The sequence below is a fragment of the Xyrauchen texanus genome, chromosome 25 (genome assembly GCF_025860055.1).
Source record: "Xyrauchen texanus isolate HMW12.3.18 chromosome 25, RBS_HiC_50CHRs, whole genome shotgun sequence".
Taxonomy (NCBI): Eukaryota; Metazoa; Chordata; class Actinopteri; order Cypriniformes; family Catostomidae; genus Xyrauchen; species Xyrauchen texanus.
Genome location: NC_068300.1, coordinates 19971771 through 19991841, shown reverse-complemented (window position 1 = coordinate 19991841; position 20071 = coordinate 19971771). Strand labels below are relative to the sequence as shown.

The window sequence follows — 20071 nt, the reverse complement described above, 5'->3', positions numbered from 1 at the left end:
AGAACTTTATCGATCTAATCTTAAAATCGAATCTAATCGATCTCCTAACGTGATGCCGAATTGTGTGTTTGTTTGTTTGTTTGTTTTTATTATATTATTTTAAAAAGTGTACTACGGTTGTCTTTAAACGCGCACGCAGCAGCGGGAAGCAGGAGCGCAACTGATGGCACTGGAAAGACAGACAGTTCGACTAATCTGATCCACCAATCAGAACGTTAATTTCAAACGCGAACACCAATAATATTTTCCGTTTCAGTAAGGGGCGGAACATTTCCAGCGTATATTGCTGATGCACAAGCGTCTCTGGAGTAACCATAATTTGCGGTGTAAATGTATTTCCCTGCTAAACGTAAATATCTACATTTATATTTATTAACTTATGCGATTAAACTTTGTGAAAATACTGAATGTGTTTATGCTTATCGCAGTCTCGGATACTGGACGATTATTATATCAAATATATTTTTATATAGCCTACTGTCGGTGTTTGTGGTATCAAATAATTTCAATTTATATTTCTAAATAGGAAAACAATTTCACCATACACAGAAAAGCACATTATATACATAAATATAACCATTCATTCGTATGTAATACAAGATATATATTAGCTACAATGCTTAACAGTTTATTGCCTGTTATGTATGTATTAGTTGATTAATTAGAGTAATTATACATACAATTTTCATAGTAGCCAAATTAAAGGAACATCAATGACACCTATTAATTTAAATGCATATTTAGCATGAAGTTACCATTGTTCTTAGCCGTGTACTCTACACCATGCCAGCAAGAAACTTTTTGTAAGTTCATGTGGGACTATAATTACAACAGACATTTGTTTTATGAATGTTAGAGACTGGATGCACGTTTTATTTTATTAATTAAATATTCAGAGACTACTGCAATTGGCATTGAGCCAAAGTGCACAAATTACTCAATACCTTAATTTATTAGAAGATTAATAAAAAGTCCCCCTTTTCTTTTGTTCTATTATTTTTTTATTATTTCAGATTTGTTAATACCTTTGTATTAAGGTATAATGTTAACATTTTATGTCCCTTGCTTTACTCTCAATTCATTCACATTTTTGCATTTATAAATGAATATAAAAAAGTAGCCAAAGTACCCACAACATGTACAGTAGGTGCATTTATTTATTTGTTTCAGAGGAAATGCAAGAATGTTCACATTAATTTGCTTTAGTAGCTAAAAAGTAACCTAACAAAGCCATTTTTGATGATTTTGCAATTTACAAGTGAAAAATACATTTTCATTATTCCACTTTATTAAACTGTTTAAGACAATCAAAACTCTACTGTTACCATGATAAAAGCCACAAATAATTATGTAATATGCCTACTGCATTCTGATTAATTCCAGTTAGAATGGTTTCATACTATTTTATTAAACATTGTGCAACTATGTACACTTAAAAAATAATTTACAAACCATTTTCTTAAAAAAAATTATTTGCCTTTTCTTCAAAAATAGATGATACATTTATTCTCTCAGGAATGAAAAATGAGCTAAATAAATAATGTTCAATGAAGCGTATCACAATTAAATCAATGACTATGAAATGGCAGTGAAAATTACTGCAATGACATTTTTTATGGTAAATTCAAATAGAATTCAAATAGAAACATTGATTACCAAAGAAACTGCAACTTGGATAATCTCAATGTTAATTTGATTTATACATGCACTCCTCAAATCCAGCCAGTCAGCCAGCTATTGACCTCATGAAATACTCAGTACAATATCTACTGTAGTTTCTACGTATGGTTTTTTCAAATGTTTAAAATGATAAAATGTCCTCATGCAGTGATATCTAAACAGATCGATGATTTCTACTTAACATTTTCAACTCTTGATCTATGTCAACAAACGTATCTGGCAAAATTGTTCACTTTCATGCAAAAGCATAATGCACTTTCACTACTAATGGTTTTGTCCATTCAAAACATAAAAAACTTGTGTACGCATAGTGTATGTTAAACATTTAATATGCACTGAAGTTTACAGATGTCGACACCTGTGTATTTCATATTTTTTTTTTTTCTGACAACATTTGTACAACTAGATGTATGTTGTCAGCTTTACCAATGCACTTACGTTTGCATTTGAAATGGAAGACCTCTATCACACTACAGGATAAATGTGTGGCACATTGTAGCAGGAAAAGGCTGAGGTGAGGAGCTTGATACACAGCAGCTTGAACTGGAGATCACATCATGCTGCAGAGGACAGGATCACACAGAGCAGGGAGACAATAGAAAGTCAGGAGCCTGTGCACATCAAGAGAGCTGTAACAACTTCAGGTTTAAAAGCACATTCAATCCCGATTAGAAGTTCCAAATAACTGGAGAAAGAAGGAGAAAATATAAACAATGTCCAGGTATATGCTGAGGGTGGCAAAGATGTATTCCTCTGGACTTATGGTGTATCGCTTGCTACCCATCAGCATCTGTGTGTCAAAAGCCAAGAACTAAAAGACAAAAGATCAAAGATGACAATAACTATTACATTTCACTCAGTGTATTAAAAGGATAGTTCACCCAAAAAATAACATTCACTCATCATTTGCTCACCCTCATGCTGTCCCAGATGTGTATTACCTTCTTTCATCTGCTGAACACAAACAAAGATTTTTATGAGGAATATCTCAGCTCTGTTGATACTTACAATGCAAGTGAATGGTGACCAGACATTTTAAGCTTCAAAAATCACATAAAAGTGACTAAGTGCAGTAAAAGGCACATAAAGGAAATATAAAAGTAATCCAGTGGTTAAATCCATGTCTTCTGAAGTAATATGATAGGTGTGGGTGAGAAAAAGATCAATACTGAAGTTTCTTTTTAACTCCACTTTCACTTACTCACATGTGGTGACTCTTACATCTGAAAGTGAAAGTGGAGATTTACAGTAAAAAATTACTTGATCTGTTTCTCACCCACACCTATCAAATCACTTCAGAAGACATGAATTTAACCACTAGAGTCTTATGAATTAATTTTATGCTTCCTATATGTTAATTTTGGATCTTCAAATGTCTGATTCACCATTCACTTGCATTGTATGGACCTACAGAGCTGAGATATTCTTCTAAAAATCTTTGTTTGTGTAGAAGGTAAATCATACACATCTGGGATGGCTTGAGGGTGAGTACATGATGAAAGAATATACATTTTTGGGAGAACTATCACCACTTTCATAAGCATAACTTTCTTTGTTATTCTGCCAAAAAAAATACAATGAAACTGAAGGGTGACTGAGGCTGTTATTCCATAAAATGCTGTCTAAGATCTTTTCTGTGCCCCGGAAAATAAATGAAAGGATTTGGAACAACATGAGGGGAGTAAATTATGACAGAATTATTATTATTTTTTTTTAAACTATCCCTCTAACTAATGTATTTGTTTAATTACTCAATCATTGTTGTTATTTCTTTAACAAATATAATTCTATGTCATCAAATCAAAATATTGCATAAACAGTACACGATTGAAAATATACATATTAATAGACAACGTAGCATTATTAGATATCACATAGTATTATGAGACTTATCTATATTAACAGGGAGGAAATACTTTACCATGCAGAACAGTATTGCTCCCAAGGCAGCATAAACAACCTGCAACCATGGAACCTGGAAAAGAGAGAAAGCTTTGAGAAAGTACAGTATATTCTCATTTCTTATTTCAATTATAAAGCCCAGAACAGTGCATAATAAATCCAACAATCATCTGATCTATGGAATTGGTACTTACATATCCAAAGGGAAGGATGAATGCCAGGACAATCCCACAAAACAACATAGCTGTGCAGAAAACTAATAGCACACCTCGACATGAAGTAATATCGATCTGTAAAATGACAAACATTTTTCTGATCTAGCATCTAAATAAATATATTCCTGGAAAAGTTAAAAAGTATCAAATTCAGTTGAAGTGGATAGATGTCTGACTTTGCAAAGAAGTACTAACCTTGGTTAGAAAGCTAAGGATGGTTATAGCAAGACACACTAAGGCAGTAATACCCAGACAGATGATTACAGATGTTGTATTGTAGTAGCTAAACAGAAAGAGGGAGAGGGAAATTAGATAAATAGGAAAAATGTACTGTATATCGTGCTAAAAGTAAAAAGATTAGATTTAAAAGGGATCATTCTCCCACAAATGAAATTTCTGTCATCATTCACTCATTCACATCATTCACATTCACAAACATGCTGTTCCAAACCAATGGGACTTTTTTTCTTCCATTGAACTTGGAAATGTTGGGCAGAATGTTAGGGACTGATGGCCTTAGCCTCCATTGAATGCCATGTCATGTCTTTGCTTTTGTTCCATGGAAGGAAGAAGGTCTTTAGAATGTTAATGTTTGGGTGAACAAACCCTTTAATATTCACCATTCTGTGTACATATGTAAATATGTAGTTATGATGCAAATATGTTATGTAAATGAATTGTAAAATGTCCATAATATAGGTGGCCATACTCAAAGTTTGTTGTTAGTGTGCATACAAATATGGTGCAGACACACACACACATACACACACACACACACACACAAATACACACGTGCACGCATGCACGTACGCGGCCGCACACAGGCTGTACCTGGACATCATCCCTGTCATGTAGGAAAGAGACAGAGTCTGGAACAGAAGAGATTAAATGTTTTAATATACATTATTCCTTTTATATGTACATATTTTATGATGAATATCAACTAGATTAAACTAGCCTTTAATAACCTCTATAGCAAGTAGGATTGGTCAAAAACTTCCATTTCAATAGACAAAAACAGAGTAATGATGCATTGCATGCTGTAACCTAAACCTCTACCTATTGGTTGATTATTACACCTTGATATATCTGAAGGAACAAAAGACTTGTTGCTCTGGTTGTTTTAATACTCACAAAGATTATGAGCAGAATCAGGTTCCATGGAAACTGCCTCCTTTTGATGTGAAAACAAGGATAGAAATTCATGAGCATGTTGAATGTGATTGAACACCCATAGGTCAAGTGTGTTGAGTTTATAATACAAGCTGCCATTCAGTTCCAGCTCATTATTGATGTACAATGCAAGAACCTGTCTTAATTTATCCAGATACACTCACCGAGGTCCACGGCAGCAGGACAGGGTCAGATATGTTACAAAAAACACGATACTATTGAGAGAAAAAGACACAATCAAGCCTTAATAAAGTTACAGTGCATAAAAATGTATAAAAATATATAAAAGACTACAGTAGCACTTTATATAGGTGTCTTTAACTACTATTTACTAACATTAAAGTACAAACAATGAAATGTAATTATTATGTAACTACATGTTCTGCCAAGATTCACATTAGCTGCAACTGAGGTCGAGGTATGGGTAGATTTAGAAGTAGGGTTTAGGATAAGAGTTGGGGTAAGTTTAACAGTGTAATTACATTTATAATTAAATGCAGGTACTTCAAATGTAAGTACTTTTCACAGGCGGCGATGAAGCGTTTCCACCTTATTTAGCAATATAATTTTCTTATCTATTTAGTGTAAATTTCTAACATTTAACTTTGTATTTTATTACCCTGGAAATAGATTTAGAGCACAAGTTACCACAGCTCTGATGGGATTTCTAATTCAGCTGCTGAGGGCCTGGCACTATGTGAGAAAAGGATCCATGCAACAACACTGTGGAGCGGAGGGGGTTAAAGGCGGCCGGTGACGATGGTTCGAGAGAGAGAGAGAGAGAATTACGGGCATGTCCGTCGTGTGTGTGTTTGTTTATGTTTGTGCTTAAGGTTTAAGTTTGCATTAAATAATGATTTATGTTGACAAGCCGGTTCTCGCCTCTTCCTTGCCCATCCTTAACAGTGTTACATTGGTGCCAAAAGCACAAACACACACACACACACACACACACACACACACGACGGACATGCCCGTAATTCTCTCTCTCGAACCATCGTCACCGGCCGCCTTTATCCCTCGCGCGCCTCATCAGGCCGATTGGGGACGGGGCGCGATATTCCGACCCGGCTCCGCCCCCCTCCGCTCCACAAACACGTGTGTACATTATAAGTACATTGTATCAAATTCTTTAGTACGAAGTAGTTAAAGATACGTATCTAATATAAAGTATCTAATTTAAACATTACCTGGCTCCACCACTACATTACTGTACAATTTGATGTATTTCAATTTTCTACACTGTCTAAATTCAAAGTAAAGGTATGTTTAAGATTTACATTTTAAAAAGTCTACTCAAAGTAAATAATTTGACTTACTATGATGCCCAGTACCAGCCAGGGTTGGCTTGGATGTAATTTTTCACTGGTTCACTGCAACACAGATAAGACATATTTGTAATTAAGTAAAAAACAAAATCAAAATAATGTATTATAAAGGTTTGTTATCCTCTTTGAAGGGCAAGCATACAAACTGACCAGAAAACAAAAATGGCCACAAAGGCAGCTGTTACAGTGAGCTGGAGCATCAGGATGCTGTACACCTACAAGAAATATTTGTACATTAATTCTCCCCATATCGTCCACAGCATATCAGGATCACTCAACAGATCTTGGCAACAATACCTTGCGGATGAATATCCTCCTGATGTTTTGGTCATCCCAGCTGAACTCTGTGAGCATCTCACCATCACCAGTGTAGGCTCCACTATAACATGGACTTCCATCATCTAACAAAAAAAGAAAACATTGTTTCTCACAAGTGTTCTTGAAAACATCCTTAATGTTGTATCTCACTGGTTTGGCAAACGTTGTGCTGCAGTTTAATCTCAAACCATATAGGTGGCATAATAAATGATTCAATCATGGTTTTGATTTAACTGCTCTCAGAAATACTCGATTGATCATCTAGCGATATGATATTTCTGAATATTTGAAAAAAATAAACCCCTTTCAAGGTGACTCAAGACCCTGAAGACGAACTTTGTCAGGCCTTATTTTGCTATATCCCCTGCCTAGTGAGCAAATTTCATTTGAATTCACTGAATTTATAGTCATTCTAGTGTAAGATCAGTTTCAACATTTTACATCAAGAGTACAAAGGGAAAAAAGGTTGAAATTACCAGCAATCGCCTCCGCATAACTTGGAGGAGCTGGGGGCATTGTCTGGACATCTAAGCCATTGTTCGACTTGTTTGTTACTGGAACCTGTAAACATATTTAAAATCATATCTTAATTATTTATTTTATTCGATTGGCTTGGCATTTATAAAACATGTGAGATGCTCAAAATTAGCATTTATAATGTCTTGCATCATATTCTCATGCTTTCACAGGTTTCACTGGTTATATACTGTAGGCCTACTTCAAATTCTGAGGTAAATGGTCTTATTTATGCTGAACTGAAATTACTTTAAATGTATTATCTGATTTTAAATTCCACATATCCATCAAAATGAGTCTGATTGTTTGTGATATTACTGGCTTATTGTGCATCCATTGGTGAATCACTGTACATTCAAAGGGAGTGACTTAACAGACATTGAGGTCTCCTTACCTCAATGTCTGTTAAGTCACACCCTTTGAATGTACTCTACTATAGGCTAGGTAGTAATTTATCTGGCCATTACTTGTGAATGACTGAGTCACTGGGTGTGCCTTGTGTGGAAGGCTACATGCTAGGACGCGTCCTTTAAAGGCTGCAGTATATTTGCAGTGTCCTTTTAACAAGCCTCGTTTAATCGAGGCGGCCTTCGTAGGACAAACGGAAGCGGAACGTAACGTTGTTGCTATGGCAGCACGTCACTCTTTAACAAGCGCGAGCACTTTGTGTGAGAAGGGAACAAATTCCCTCTGGAAGGGAATGAGGTACAGTTTAGGAGAGTTATAATTATGTAAAGAGAATAGAAAATTGATTTTACAGGTGTAGTTGTAGTCTAATACTTTATTTTAATGATATATTCATATAGTTATAGCCTACATGTTATATAATCTGCACCCATCTACTGAGGTAGACTACTTCAATTTTGGAATTATCATTCCTTGCGTTTGAACATCATATTTACAGGTAAATTGGCGTCATTTATTAATTTGTACATTTCCATTGAAGCAAATAATTGTGGGTTATGAGTGCCCATGAAGGATACACCTCATGCATCCTCCGAACTCACATGAAAGAAGGTTGCATTCGAAGTGTCCCACTCGCATTTCTGAAATGAGCCGGCTCGATGACGTATGCGGCCGACAAATGCGACATCCGGAGGACACAGCCTTCCAAATGAGACACAGCCAATGTAATCGGAGAGACTACTGCATCACAACAATTAAGCCACCTTTAAAGAGGATTTCCTCCTTAATATCCTGATCCACTTAACGCAATAGCAGCTGAGAACACACCTTATTAACAGTAAATTAAAAGATCTCTTTAGGTGCATGTGTAGTTAAATTAGTCCAGTTAAACAGAACCAAAGCTTGGCCTAAAATATCTCCGGCGAAAATAAATATATTGCACAAAATAACCCCATTGTGTGAGAAAAGATTTTCTACCTTCATAACTGTGGGATTGGGAACTGTATGGATTCTGTCGGTGATGCAGCCAAAATCAAAGAAGTGTATGCGTGTATTTACAAATAATAATAATAAGTAGAATTAAATAATTCTTATTAAATAAGAAGTTATTTAAAAACAGTCTGATTCTGTTTTACAGTATTCTTTTTAACGACGTGTATGCTAATCAATTACCAAAATATTGAGGGTTGTAAACATGTCCTGTAACTGTACAAGACTGTCAGCTGTAGCTAGAACTAAAACTTTACAACTTACATTTGCACACTTAAGCAAAGACTGCAGGTAAACTTGAGCATGCTAGTCAGAATGCGCCCTTAACACGTTGTTTCAGTAAAAAATACAGAGCAACAGATCCTAAACTGTTTAAACACTGGAAATTGATAACAGTCCCTAAATGGATTTAAAATACCATAACTTCTAAAAATTCGAATAGCCTCCTAGTTAATCTACTCCATAGACTGGCACGTTTGTTATTTTTCCACATAATCGTCAACTAAAATGATTACTTCAGCGTTTATTTTTTAGTCAGGGACTAAATCTTAAAATTAAGATCATTTTCGGAGACGATGGGGCAAGGCGACACGTTTAAACCAATCAAATCAGATATGGGCGGGGCTACATATGTCGGAACGCCCCATCATCCAGACTGCAATCTGGAGTACTTGAAAAGTGCGCAGCTTTGTACCAACACACCCCCCTTCCGCAGCACCCCCGCGGCAATCTTTGTAGTTAGTATTTTATGGTTGATCACTGCCATATAACAGCAAGACATATGAAATAATATTAATAATAATAATTATTATATTTAAAAAAATTATATAAACTATCTAAATTTAGGATCCACAGTTCAACACCATCAGACACGAATCCAAAACATGACAGCTTTTTTCAGTCCCACTGGATTTTGTCATTAAAACAGAAATTATGTGACAGTTGACAATATAACAAAATCTTAAACACAGGGAAAAATGAAAGGTTAGGAGCTTACCTTTCCCTGGGTCATTGTAACAGTTTAGAATTTAATTTGGTTTACTAAGAAAACTCCTTTTTGTCAGTCAAGATGTTCCTTTGTGTTTAGTCTCTCTGCACCTGTCTGGGAAGCTCTACGCAGACTGTGAAGATGATGCTGCCTATTTCTGCTTCTTAAAACAAACCCCTCCAATGCTGTAATAAACCAATCCTTCAGCTTATCAGGTCTATGAAGTCAAACCCCCTCCCTTACTGTAAAAGGCACATTCTAGCAACATCTAGATATTAAAGCACCATTGACTGAGGCATGGACTGTACCAATCACACTGGCAGAGCAGGGGGTCTGCCTTTCACCCATGATGTGCATTAAACTGTGAATTGGTGCTGCAACATTTGTCCAGAGAAATCCAGAATTTTTGCATAGCACCAAAAAGTGTGGAGGAATGAAAGGGGGAGGAACAATTTTAGCAAGATATTTCATTCAGTTTACATTATCTTACTTTGAGATTGTACAGAAAACTTAGAATTTAGGTGATTTGCAATCAAACAAGACAAAATAAGGCAAAATGTTACCTAAAGGTTCTTAGTTCGATGTTTATTCATTCAAACAACATCAATTCACCTTAAGAATAAGATAAAAAGGATTAATCTTAGTGATGTGTTGCTATACTAACAAAGCCTACATACTCGGACATTGTATTCAGTTAAAATGGAAACAGTACAATATTGATTTGCAACTACATGTTGATTTTTGTTCCTTTAGAATACTTACAATAAAAATATTGTAAGTATTATATATTGCAATTATAAAAACTGATTGATGAAATGGCTAATGAAGGTGTCCTCCATATAATTAATTTACGTTTCATTTGCATTGTTCCTCAAACCTGTAAGAAATATGATCAACAAACTAAACATTCTGGATTTTGCAAGCAAAGGGTCTACTCTGAAACAGTTCAATAACAGTAAGGTCCCCCATTACAATACATTCGATTTTCTTATAATATTCCAAATAGGATGAAATACGAAAAGTTCAGGTGATGCCATTTTTCCTGTGGTAAATATCACAGTCTTTTAACACTCATCTGTGACAAAGAATGAGACGGTATTAGAAGTCAATAAATCACCAACATAATTTATGTCTTATCTAGGAATGGCACATATTAATGAACAGCTTGGCTTTCAGACAAATTATAAAACATATGGGAACTGCTCCATCATTTTGACTTTGACCCAGAAACTCATTTTGAGTTATTATGCACTAAAATAAAAAGTCAAGTATGAACCCACATTTAAATGATTACATTATGGGAACAATTTGGATAAGAAACATATTCAAATAATATAAATATAATATAGTTATATAATTACTAACATAACATTATAATATGAAAAATAATATATCTTTAGAAAGCAGAGAATCATTTTGCTTTTAAAACTTGAAATGTGTTTCTGGGTCAAAGTGACACAAAATGATAGCATGTCACACATAAATGGTTATGTTCAAACTCAATACAAGTATATGGCATACATTCATTACACTGCATCTTAAAAATTCTCTGTCCTCCAGTTTTTTCAGACAGAATCACCACATTTTGTTTAAAATTAATACATAAATATTGCATGTTTGTGTAAAGGGATAAACAAATCTACCAAATAATAAAGGGATAGTTCACCCAAAAAATGAAAATTCTCTAATCATTTACTCCCCTCAAGCCATACCAGATGTGTATGACTTTCTTTACAATGGTGATCAGGCTTTTGAAGCTCCAAAAATCAGATAAAGTCAGAATAAAAGTAATCCATCAGACACTAGTGGTTTAATCAATGTCTTCTGATGAGATCCAGTTGGTTTTGGTTGACAAATCATGATTTCAAGCTCAATTACACTTCCTATAGCTCGATCTAGTGCTCTGCACGTGTCATCAATAGTAAGTATAATCGAGCTTGAAATCATGATTGTGCGTAGAGACTGCAATGGCAAGATGTACAGTGAAAAAGGAGTTACATTTTGGTCTGTTCTTAACCAAAACCATTTGAATTAACCAAAAGACATTGATTAAACCATTTGAGTCATATGGATTACATTTATGCTGACTTTGTCTTTTTTGAGGCTTCAAAGTTCTGTCCACCATTCACTTGCTTTTTATGGACCTACAGAGCTGAGATATTCTTCTAATAATCTTTGTTTGTGTTCTGCAAAAGAAAGAAATCATCCACATCTGGAATTTACCTTTTTGGGTGAATGATACCTTTAAATGTCAAAAGGCAGCTAAATTGATGATTGCAGGTTGATTACAAAACAGTAGCAGCAGACTACTCTTGTATAAGCAAAATTTACTGTTACTAATCCACCTCTGTGTAAAGTCACAGAACCTTTGAAGGCAACAATGAGGATCAGTGGATGTGACCTCGCTTTATGGTCATACCATAACCATTCATAACATTTCTTTCAGATTACAGATTGTCATTTTAGGAACACCAGCTGCCCATCACCTCATATGTACCTTCATAACGTTCTATGTGACATTTCAATGGGACAGACAAACACAAAAAAATGTGAGGATTGTTTTAGTGTGTAACTTGCACTTGTAGCAATGATTGCATGGTCTATGCCGGTATTTAGTTCTCATACTAAACATGTTGTTTCTGCTCAGTGTGTTGTGGAGGGAGACCTGGAGAATAGGGCCTCGGGTACCAAACAACATATGTTACATACCACCCTAATATTCCACATGAGGTCCCCAGTAGCTTGTCAATAATATGATGAAAATACACTGACGTACATCCGAACATCCATATCCAGATGGCCACAATCACATTGAGTGCCACATAAAGACAATCAAGAGGGGTGTTTCTGTAAACATGTGTTAAATGCAAAATAGGCACCATTTCTTCCACAATCACAAGAGAAGAGTAAGCCAAGATGAAAGAATGTCCTGATATGTCAAAGCCATCCCACATAAATCCGGCTTTCTTGCACACTGCCTTTGTGGTTATTTCACCATGGATGACTTGCATGGTGTTGGACTCATAGCATGAACCTGAAATGTCTTCAATGTAGAAAAAAATCTCAGTGCAGGTATACCAAATGAATGTGGCCACCAACAATGACGTCAGTCGCCTCAAAACAAATGTAAGGCTTCTGTTGTAAGAATTGGAGAGACAGATGAATGGCAGAAGCAAAACGATGGTCCATCCCCATGAAACTTTCACAAAATATCTGAAGGTAAAAAAATGGAATCAAAAAAGAAGAAATGACTTTTGAGTCAAACATCAATGTCATATGAAGTTGTCAATGACACACTGCTTGCCTATTGTTTAGCATTTAACTAATGACCGTGAGGAGAGCAAAAAAGCCTATGAGTAATTTTTGAGGTTAGACAAATGATTACCTTTTCTGAGAAATAAATTGATTTCTACTAAAATCAATAAGTCTTTCAATACGTTCTGGTTAGGTAATCTAGCAGCCACATAGGCTTGTACTTACACATTTAAAAGATTCCTACTATTACTGAAGAAGCTCTCCCGCACAAGGTCCATTTTTTTCAAAATCGATCCTATAAAAGAAATGCAAATGAACAAATGCGGTAAATAAGTACGGGTACATGGCTGTCTCCAAAGACAAGCCAGATTGTTCACTAAGCTGCCTACAGCAGCCATGTTGCTCGGTATGTTCTGTGTGTGAATGAAAGCGGCCGGTGAATTTACGAATCCTACCAGAGATATTCAATAGCGAGATCTCAACCTCCGCGTTTTTAGCATTGTAAAGAGCGTTACAGTCAACTTGGATCACGCGAGGCTTCTCTGGCCAATCATATAACAGCTAACGTCACTGGGCCGCGTTCAAAGTTTTACGGCAGTTTTTATTTTATTTTTCAAAGTTTTCGTTGCACCTTTTCTTGTGGTAGATTTTCAGATATATCTATGATAGTTAACGTATTTTGGGAAGGTAATGTTTGTGGAATACGTTTGAGTAGGACTAATATATATATTATTGGGCACAAACATCAGTCATAGTCATTACATTAATATAATTACATATATAATATATTTATCATTAATATTTATTTAAGTCTAATTTAATTGTTGAATACTATAATTTATTATTTTTAAATAGATAAAATACAAAATTATACAAAATGTAGCATATTTTAATACTAAACACTTAATGCCGTAAATGAGTCCTATCTGTCGCTTCATTCTCTACTCCGACATCTCTTATAAAACAGCAATATTATCGTAGTACACGCTACAAATAGTTAATCTCAAAAGGATTGTTTAGTGTAAAACATGTTGAAGATTAGTGGACAGGTGGTTAATTCAATAAGTGGTGAGCTGTTTCCTCACAAAAGCAGTTTATTCAGCACGCTGAAGCATCTCCTCCATAGACATCCATTAAAATAAAATAATCGCCAGTGTGCCTCTGCGTTTTGACGCTAACGTTGTAGGCCCAGGTTTATAATGGCTCTGATCCTACTACGGAAAGGGTTTGTCTATTAATATTCATCAGCGATGCCTTCGCCATTGGAAGGCTACTAAGCAACGTCACCATGACCTAATTCATATCCAAGAGACAAATCTCCACCACAGAAAGGTAAACACATGACATCGACACGACCTAATTACTAAGTATGACCAAACCTCCCAGGTTTTCGGTATTTCACAATGACTTTCTTTCTTACACAAAGGCCCTTCAAATGATGAAAAGTTAAAATGCACAAAAACGTTTTGAAACAATAGAGTCTGATTTAAAAAACAAACCCTAGCTTTTTTTTTTTTTAAGTAATTTTTCTGGAATGCAATTTTGCACCTGATTTCAGTGTTATATTGCAAAGATAGGCTATATGATTGCGCCATGTTGTTTGTAAATGATATAATTCAATAATAATATTAATAATGATCATAATAATAATAATACAAAAAAAAGTATGACCAAACCTTCGCCATAGTAGGAGCTTGTGAGAGTAAATATATTTCTGGGAGCGTTGCTGCTCCTCCTTCCGAGTTGAACACACTACTAGGCTTTCACTCGCCAATAGGTGGCACTGTTAAATAGGTATGAAAAATCACGCTGAGTCAAATACGCTAAATTGTGTGTTTTGAGAGCCAGAGACAATTGCTGCGTTCCATTTAAAATGTTTAATACCCTTCCCTCGCAAACTTCACTCCGTCTCATATACTCGGATGAACGTTGTGCGAGTGTACATTACTGGCGGTTTTATACTGATCTATATACATAGGTGTAACAGACTGGGCCAGTGGGGCCAGTGCCCAGGGGCTTTTGACTACCAGCCCTGGGGGGCCCTGGGCTGCGAGGTCTGGCAGCCCATCAACTTTGAATACAAATGTTTATATATGCTTGAATATGTGGCCCCCACAGATGTCAGCTTATACAAGGGCTCAACAGGGCCCTGTGACTATGAGGGCCCCCAGGCCGCTTATAGGACCCTTTTGTCTGCATGATCCTATTTAAAAAAAAATTTGAGACACATTTTACAAATTTGAATTTTCTGACCATTATTACATCCTTTAGGCTTTATAAGGTTAAGCTTTATGATTTGTATGAAAAGTGCTGTCGAACAAAAACATTTATTCTACTATTCATTGATATAACTGCATTTCTCCCCAATATATAAAAAGAAAGAACTGGGCTTAGGTGGTTGGGAAAGAAGATATTGATATTTTATTTTGTGTGGTACAAAAGTACTGACCTATAAACTTAAAGTTTGTCGAGACAAACTATAATGTTGGTTTGACAAAACCTTGTCTGAAAGTTTAAAGTAGTTTTAAATGCTTGAAGTAAGAAATAGTAAGAGAAAGAAAAAAAAAAGAAAGAGAGCATCTCAAAGTAGATTAAAGGTAAGTTTTGACTGCTGAAGTTTGAAATCATGAACATTAAAAAACACACTCTTAGATCATATGAACATTCTGTTCATATAATCTGCTCTAAAGGATTTTGGTTTATGATGCCTTCACAGGGCCTTTCGAGGGGAGAATAATAATGGTAGCCAAGCTGTAGGGTCAGAATTTATTGTAAACAGAATGTACAATAATTGACCAAATTACCACTATTTTTAAGCCCCACAACTTTTAGCCCTTCGAAGCTCTTATGGAGGGTAAAGTCTTTACAGTAAATAGGGTGTAGGAATGATCACTCCTGAATGGAACGCACCTCTTCATTCAGCATGAGCCAGAACTGCCTGAAATCTTTGCCAAGTTTCACCAAACCCATGAAGTCTATTTGTTAAATACTTTATATTTAATGTCTGATGAAGTATGTCATATATGTCATAATGTAATGCTGACTCAGGTTGATTGGGATCCATTTGCGATTTAATAGGAAGCAACGTAAGGTACAGGCAAGGTAATAGGCAGGCAGACAGGTATATGCAGACAGGCAGGATCGTAGTCAACAGGGAGAGAGTCAGGGCAGGCAGTAAACAAACAATAGTAGAGGGACAGGCGTGAGGTCAGTGAATACAGGTGGCAGACAGGCGTAAACGGGTAAACAGACTTGGGTCAGAACACAGAGAATCAGGAATCATAGGAATAACGCTCAGAAATGCTGCCGGGGCAAAACAAGACTTCGCAATGAATGAACATGAAGACACTGATTAAATAGAGGGAGATAATGACAGTCAGCTGAAGCAATAATCATGCCAGGTATGTGGGTTTATGGGAGATGGAGTTTAACTAGTCAATACTCGGGTGAAACCGATCTCCGGTGGCGGTAGGAGGGCGCCTTCACCGGCGTTCATAACAGAGCCCCCTGTGAGCGGCTCCTGAAGCGAGGATGCGACCGACGTCGGGGTCTCCCTCGAGGCCGAGGGGCGGTTTTTCGGGTTGTTCCTGTGGAAATCTGAGATGAGGTTGGGATCGAGAATATCGTTGGCTCGGACCCAGGATCTCTCCTCGGACCGCACTCCTCCCAGTCCACCAGGTACTGGATTTGACCTCGGAGACGTCTGGAGTCCAGCAAACCTCGAACCAGAAAAGCCTCCTCACCGTCCACAGTAATGGGGGCAGGGTTCGTCTCCACCTCCTCAGACCCCGGACCACCGGCCGGTTTCAGCAACGAGACATGAAAAGTGGGAGAAATACGATAATTAGCTGGTAGTTGGAGCCGAAATGATACAGGGTTAATTTTTTAATGATTTTGAAGGGACCCACATACCTGGGACTGAGTTTCTTGCAAGGTAAGCGGAGCCGAAGGTCACGAGTGGAGAGCCAGACCCACTGTCCGGGACCATAGTCAGGGCAAGGGAGACGATGTCTGTTGGCTTGTCCCCTAGAACTGTCCAGGGCTCGTTGCAGGTGGACGTGAGCCTGGTCCCAAACCGCCTCGCTGCGTTGAATCCAGCTGTTCACAGAGGGACCTCGGATGGTTCACCGGACCAGGGAAACAAAGGGGGTTGATACCCTAACACACACTGAAATGGAGTTAACTTGGTGGAAGGTTTGAGGATGGAATTCTGGGCATACTCGGCCCAAGGGAGAAAGCGACTCCAGTCGGTTTGGTTATTTTGGCAGTACATGCGTAGGAACTTGGTGATCTCTTGGTTGAGTTGTTCAGTTTGACCATTGGATTGGGGATGGTAACCTGAAGTGAGGCTGATGTTAACGTTAAGAAGACGGAAGAAGGCGGTCCACACCTTAGAGGTGAACTGAGGACCCGGTCTGAGACGATATCTTCGGGAGCCCATAATAGCGGAAGACATAGTGGAAGAGCTGTTCTGCTGTCTCGAAAGCAGATGGGAGTTTGGCTAGGGAGATTAGGCGGCATGCCTTGGAGAACCGGTCTACGACGTTTAGGATAGTGGTGTGCCCTTGTGAAACTGGTAGGTCAGTCACGAAATCCACGGCGATGTGGGACCAGGGTCAGTCGAGGAATAGGGAGAGGTTGGAGTAAGCCTGCTGGGAGTTGTTTAGGGTCTTAGCCTTATTACAGGTGTGGCAATTGTTCACTGAATATGGACGTGTCGTCCTGCAGAGTTTCCCACCAAAACCGATTCCTGAGCAGGCGTGTGGTAGAGGTGATACCGGGTGTCCAGAGTTCGTGGAGGAGTGCACCCAATGAATTACCTTCTCCCTCAAGCTGAGCGGAACATACACACGGTCTGGTGGACATCCTGGCGGGGTGGGATTATTAGTATTGGCCTGGGAAATTTCTGACATAATGTCCCACAGGACCGGGGCTACAATCAGGGTGGGTGGGATGATGGGTTCGGAGACTGGATGCTGAGGCGAGAGGTCATACTGGCGGGAGAGCTGAGTCTGCCTTGACATTTTTTGAGCCGGGAGATAAGAAATGGAGAAGTCGAACCGAGTAAAAACAGGGCCCATCTGGCTTGTCTGGGATTGAGCCTCTTGGCGGAGCGTGAGGTATTCCAGGTTGCGGTGGTCAGTAAGAACTAGGAATGGGTGTCTAGCCCCTCAAGCCAGTGACGCCACTCCTCCAGAGCTGACTTCATGGCCAGAAGTTCACGGTTACCCACATCATAGTTTTGTTTGGCAGGAGATAGTTTGCGTGAATAGAAGGCACACGGGAACATCTTAGGAGGGCTGCCCTGACGTTGGGAGAGAATGGCCAATACCGGTATTGGAAGCATCAACCTCTACCACGAAGGGGATGTTAGGGTCTGGATGATGGAGAATTGGGGCTGAGGTGAAGCGTTCTTTTAGCTGGCTGAAAGCTTCGAATGCGCCGGTGGTCCACTGAAGTTGGGTGTGCCCCCTTTAACCAAGGCAGTGAGTGGTGCGGCGACGGTGCTGAAGTTTCTGATAAATCTGCGATAGAAATTGGCTGAACCCAAGAAAGTGTTGTAGTTCCTTCACAGTGGTCGGTTGTGGCCACTTCAGGACGGCGTGCACCTTACTGTCATCCATAGCCACCCCTCTGGGCTGATGATGTAACCAAGAAAGGCAACTGACGACAGGTGGAACTCGCATTTCTCGGCCTTGGCATACAACTGGTGTTTGATGAGTCGTTTAAGAACTGCTCTGACCTGCACGATGTGTTCTTCGAGAGAGTTTGAGTAGATTAAGATGTCATCAATGTACACTATCAGACACCGGTTCAGCATGTCTCTAAAGACGTCATTAATGAAAGACTGGAATACGGAGGGGCTGTTAGATAATCCGAACGGCATCACGAGGTACTCATAGTGCCCACTAGTGGTGGAGAAGGCAGTCTTCCATTCGTCCCCCTCCGAATCGCGGATTAGATTGTACGCCAGCAGCTCAGGTCAAGTTTGGTGTAGATTTTAGCTGTTCTTAATTGTTCAAGGGCAGAGGGAACTAAGGGTAGTGGGTAACGGAACTTGACTGTGACGTCGTTCAAACCATGATAATCAATACAGGGACGGAGGGTCCCATCTTTCTTGCCCACGAAAAGGTGAGGTGAGGTGAGGTGGATGGGCGGATGAAACCCTTAGCTAGCTCCTCCTTAATATATGAGTTCATAGCGTGTGATTCTGGTTCTGATAGTGGGAAAATCCTGCCTCGGGGTGGTGTGGAGCCAGTTAAAAGCTCGATGGCGCAGTCGTTGTCGTGATGGGGCGGCAGTTGAGATGCCCTGGCTTTACTAAAAGCTTCACTTAAGTCGGAGTATTCAGAGGGAATTGAGGGGGTTTCAACAGGCTCTTTCTGGATCCGAGTAACCCCCACAGAGGTAGGAATAATGGTTTCTAAGCATTTGTGCAAGCAATCGGTGCCCCACCGCATGATCTGATTATTCTGCCAGGAAATTAACGGATTGTGCTCTTGTAGCCATGGAAGGCCGAGAATGACTGGGTTGTGAGGTGAGTGAATGACAAAAAACTGGGTAGTCTCTGAGTGCAACACCCCAACCTGTAAGGTGATGTCGCTGGTGGTGTAAAGCACTCGTCCAGATCCCAAGGGACGTCCATCTAACGCCACCACTGCCAAAGGGGGATTACAGGGAATGAGAGGAATTTTATATCGTTTTACTAGAGTTTCATCAATGAAGTTGCCTGCTGCTCCTGAGTCAATCATGGCATCGATATTAAAATCAGTTCTTAGATGAATGAGCCTTACGGGCACTTCAAAGCTGGTAATGGAAAATGTAGAGGAAATTAGCAGACTCACCTCACGTCGCTGTACTTGTGCTGGTCGTGCAGGGCAGGTGGCTCTTAGGTGTCCAGCTTGACCGCAGTAAAGGCAGAGGTGGTTGGCAATGCGGCGTTCTCGCTCCTCCTGAGAGAGGTGTGTGCGGCCGATTTGCATGGCCTCTGGCTCCTCACTGGGTTGGGTTACTGAAAGCGTGGGTTTGGACCATAGAGCTGGGCGTCTGGAACGGATGAGATTATCGATACTGAATGGCCAGCATGATAAATTGGTCCAGCGAAATGCCCTCGTCAGCGGCACGCCAACTCGGATTGCACCTCAATGTTCAAGCCCTGGCGGAAGAGGAGTTTAAATGTGTCTTCCACCCACACAGTTTGCGTGGCAAGAGTGCGGAATGACAGCGCAAAGTCTGCCGCTGTCCGACTTCCTTGACGAAGTGAGAGCAATTGTTCACCGGCGCTTTACCGCGACTCAGGA

At 38.8% G+C, this 20071-nt stretch overlaps 2 protein-coding genes across 2 annotated transcripts; both read right to left on the bottom strand.

The window, feature by feature from the left end:
* Positions 1-1151: 1151 nt before the first annotated feature.
* On the bottom strand, positions 1152-9684 carry LOC127619220 (protein lifeguard 2-like). Its single transcript, XM_052092034.1, has 12 exons — positions 9525-9684; positions 7093-7177; positions 6596-6699; positions 6449-6513; positions 6290-6343; positions 5135-5185; positions 4932-4971; positions 4629-4666; positions 3993-4080; positions 3777-3872; positions 3602-3655; positions 1152-2491 (listed from the first exon to the last, which is right to left on the bottom strand). Exons 1-12 carry the CDS (start codon positions 9537-9539, stop codon positions 2339-2341), a joined length of 843 nt encoding a protein of 280 aa, XP_051947994.1. The 5' UTR covers positions 9540-9684; the 3' UTR covers positions 1152-2338.
* Positions 9685-10168: 484 nt separating this feature from the next.
* Positions 10169-13216, bottom strand: fitm2 (fat storage inducing transmembrane protein 2). Its single transcript, XM_052091935.1, has 2 exons — positions 12996-13216; positions 10169-12728 (listed from the first exon to the last, which is right to left on the bottom strand). The coding sequence occupies exons 1-2, from the start codon at positions 13166-13168 to the stop codon at positions 12140-12142; spliced, it is 762 nt and encodes a 253-aa protein (XP_051947895.1). The 5' UTR covers positions 13169-13216; the 3' UTR covers positions 10169-12139.
* Between the last annotated feature and the right edge of the window lie 6855 nt (positions 13217-20071).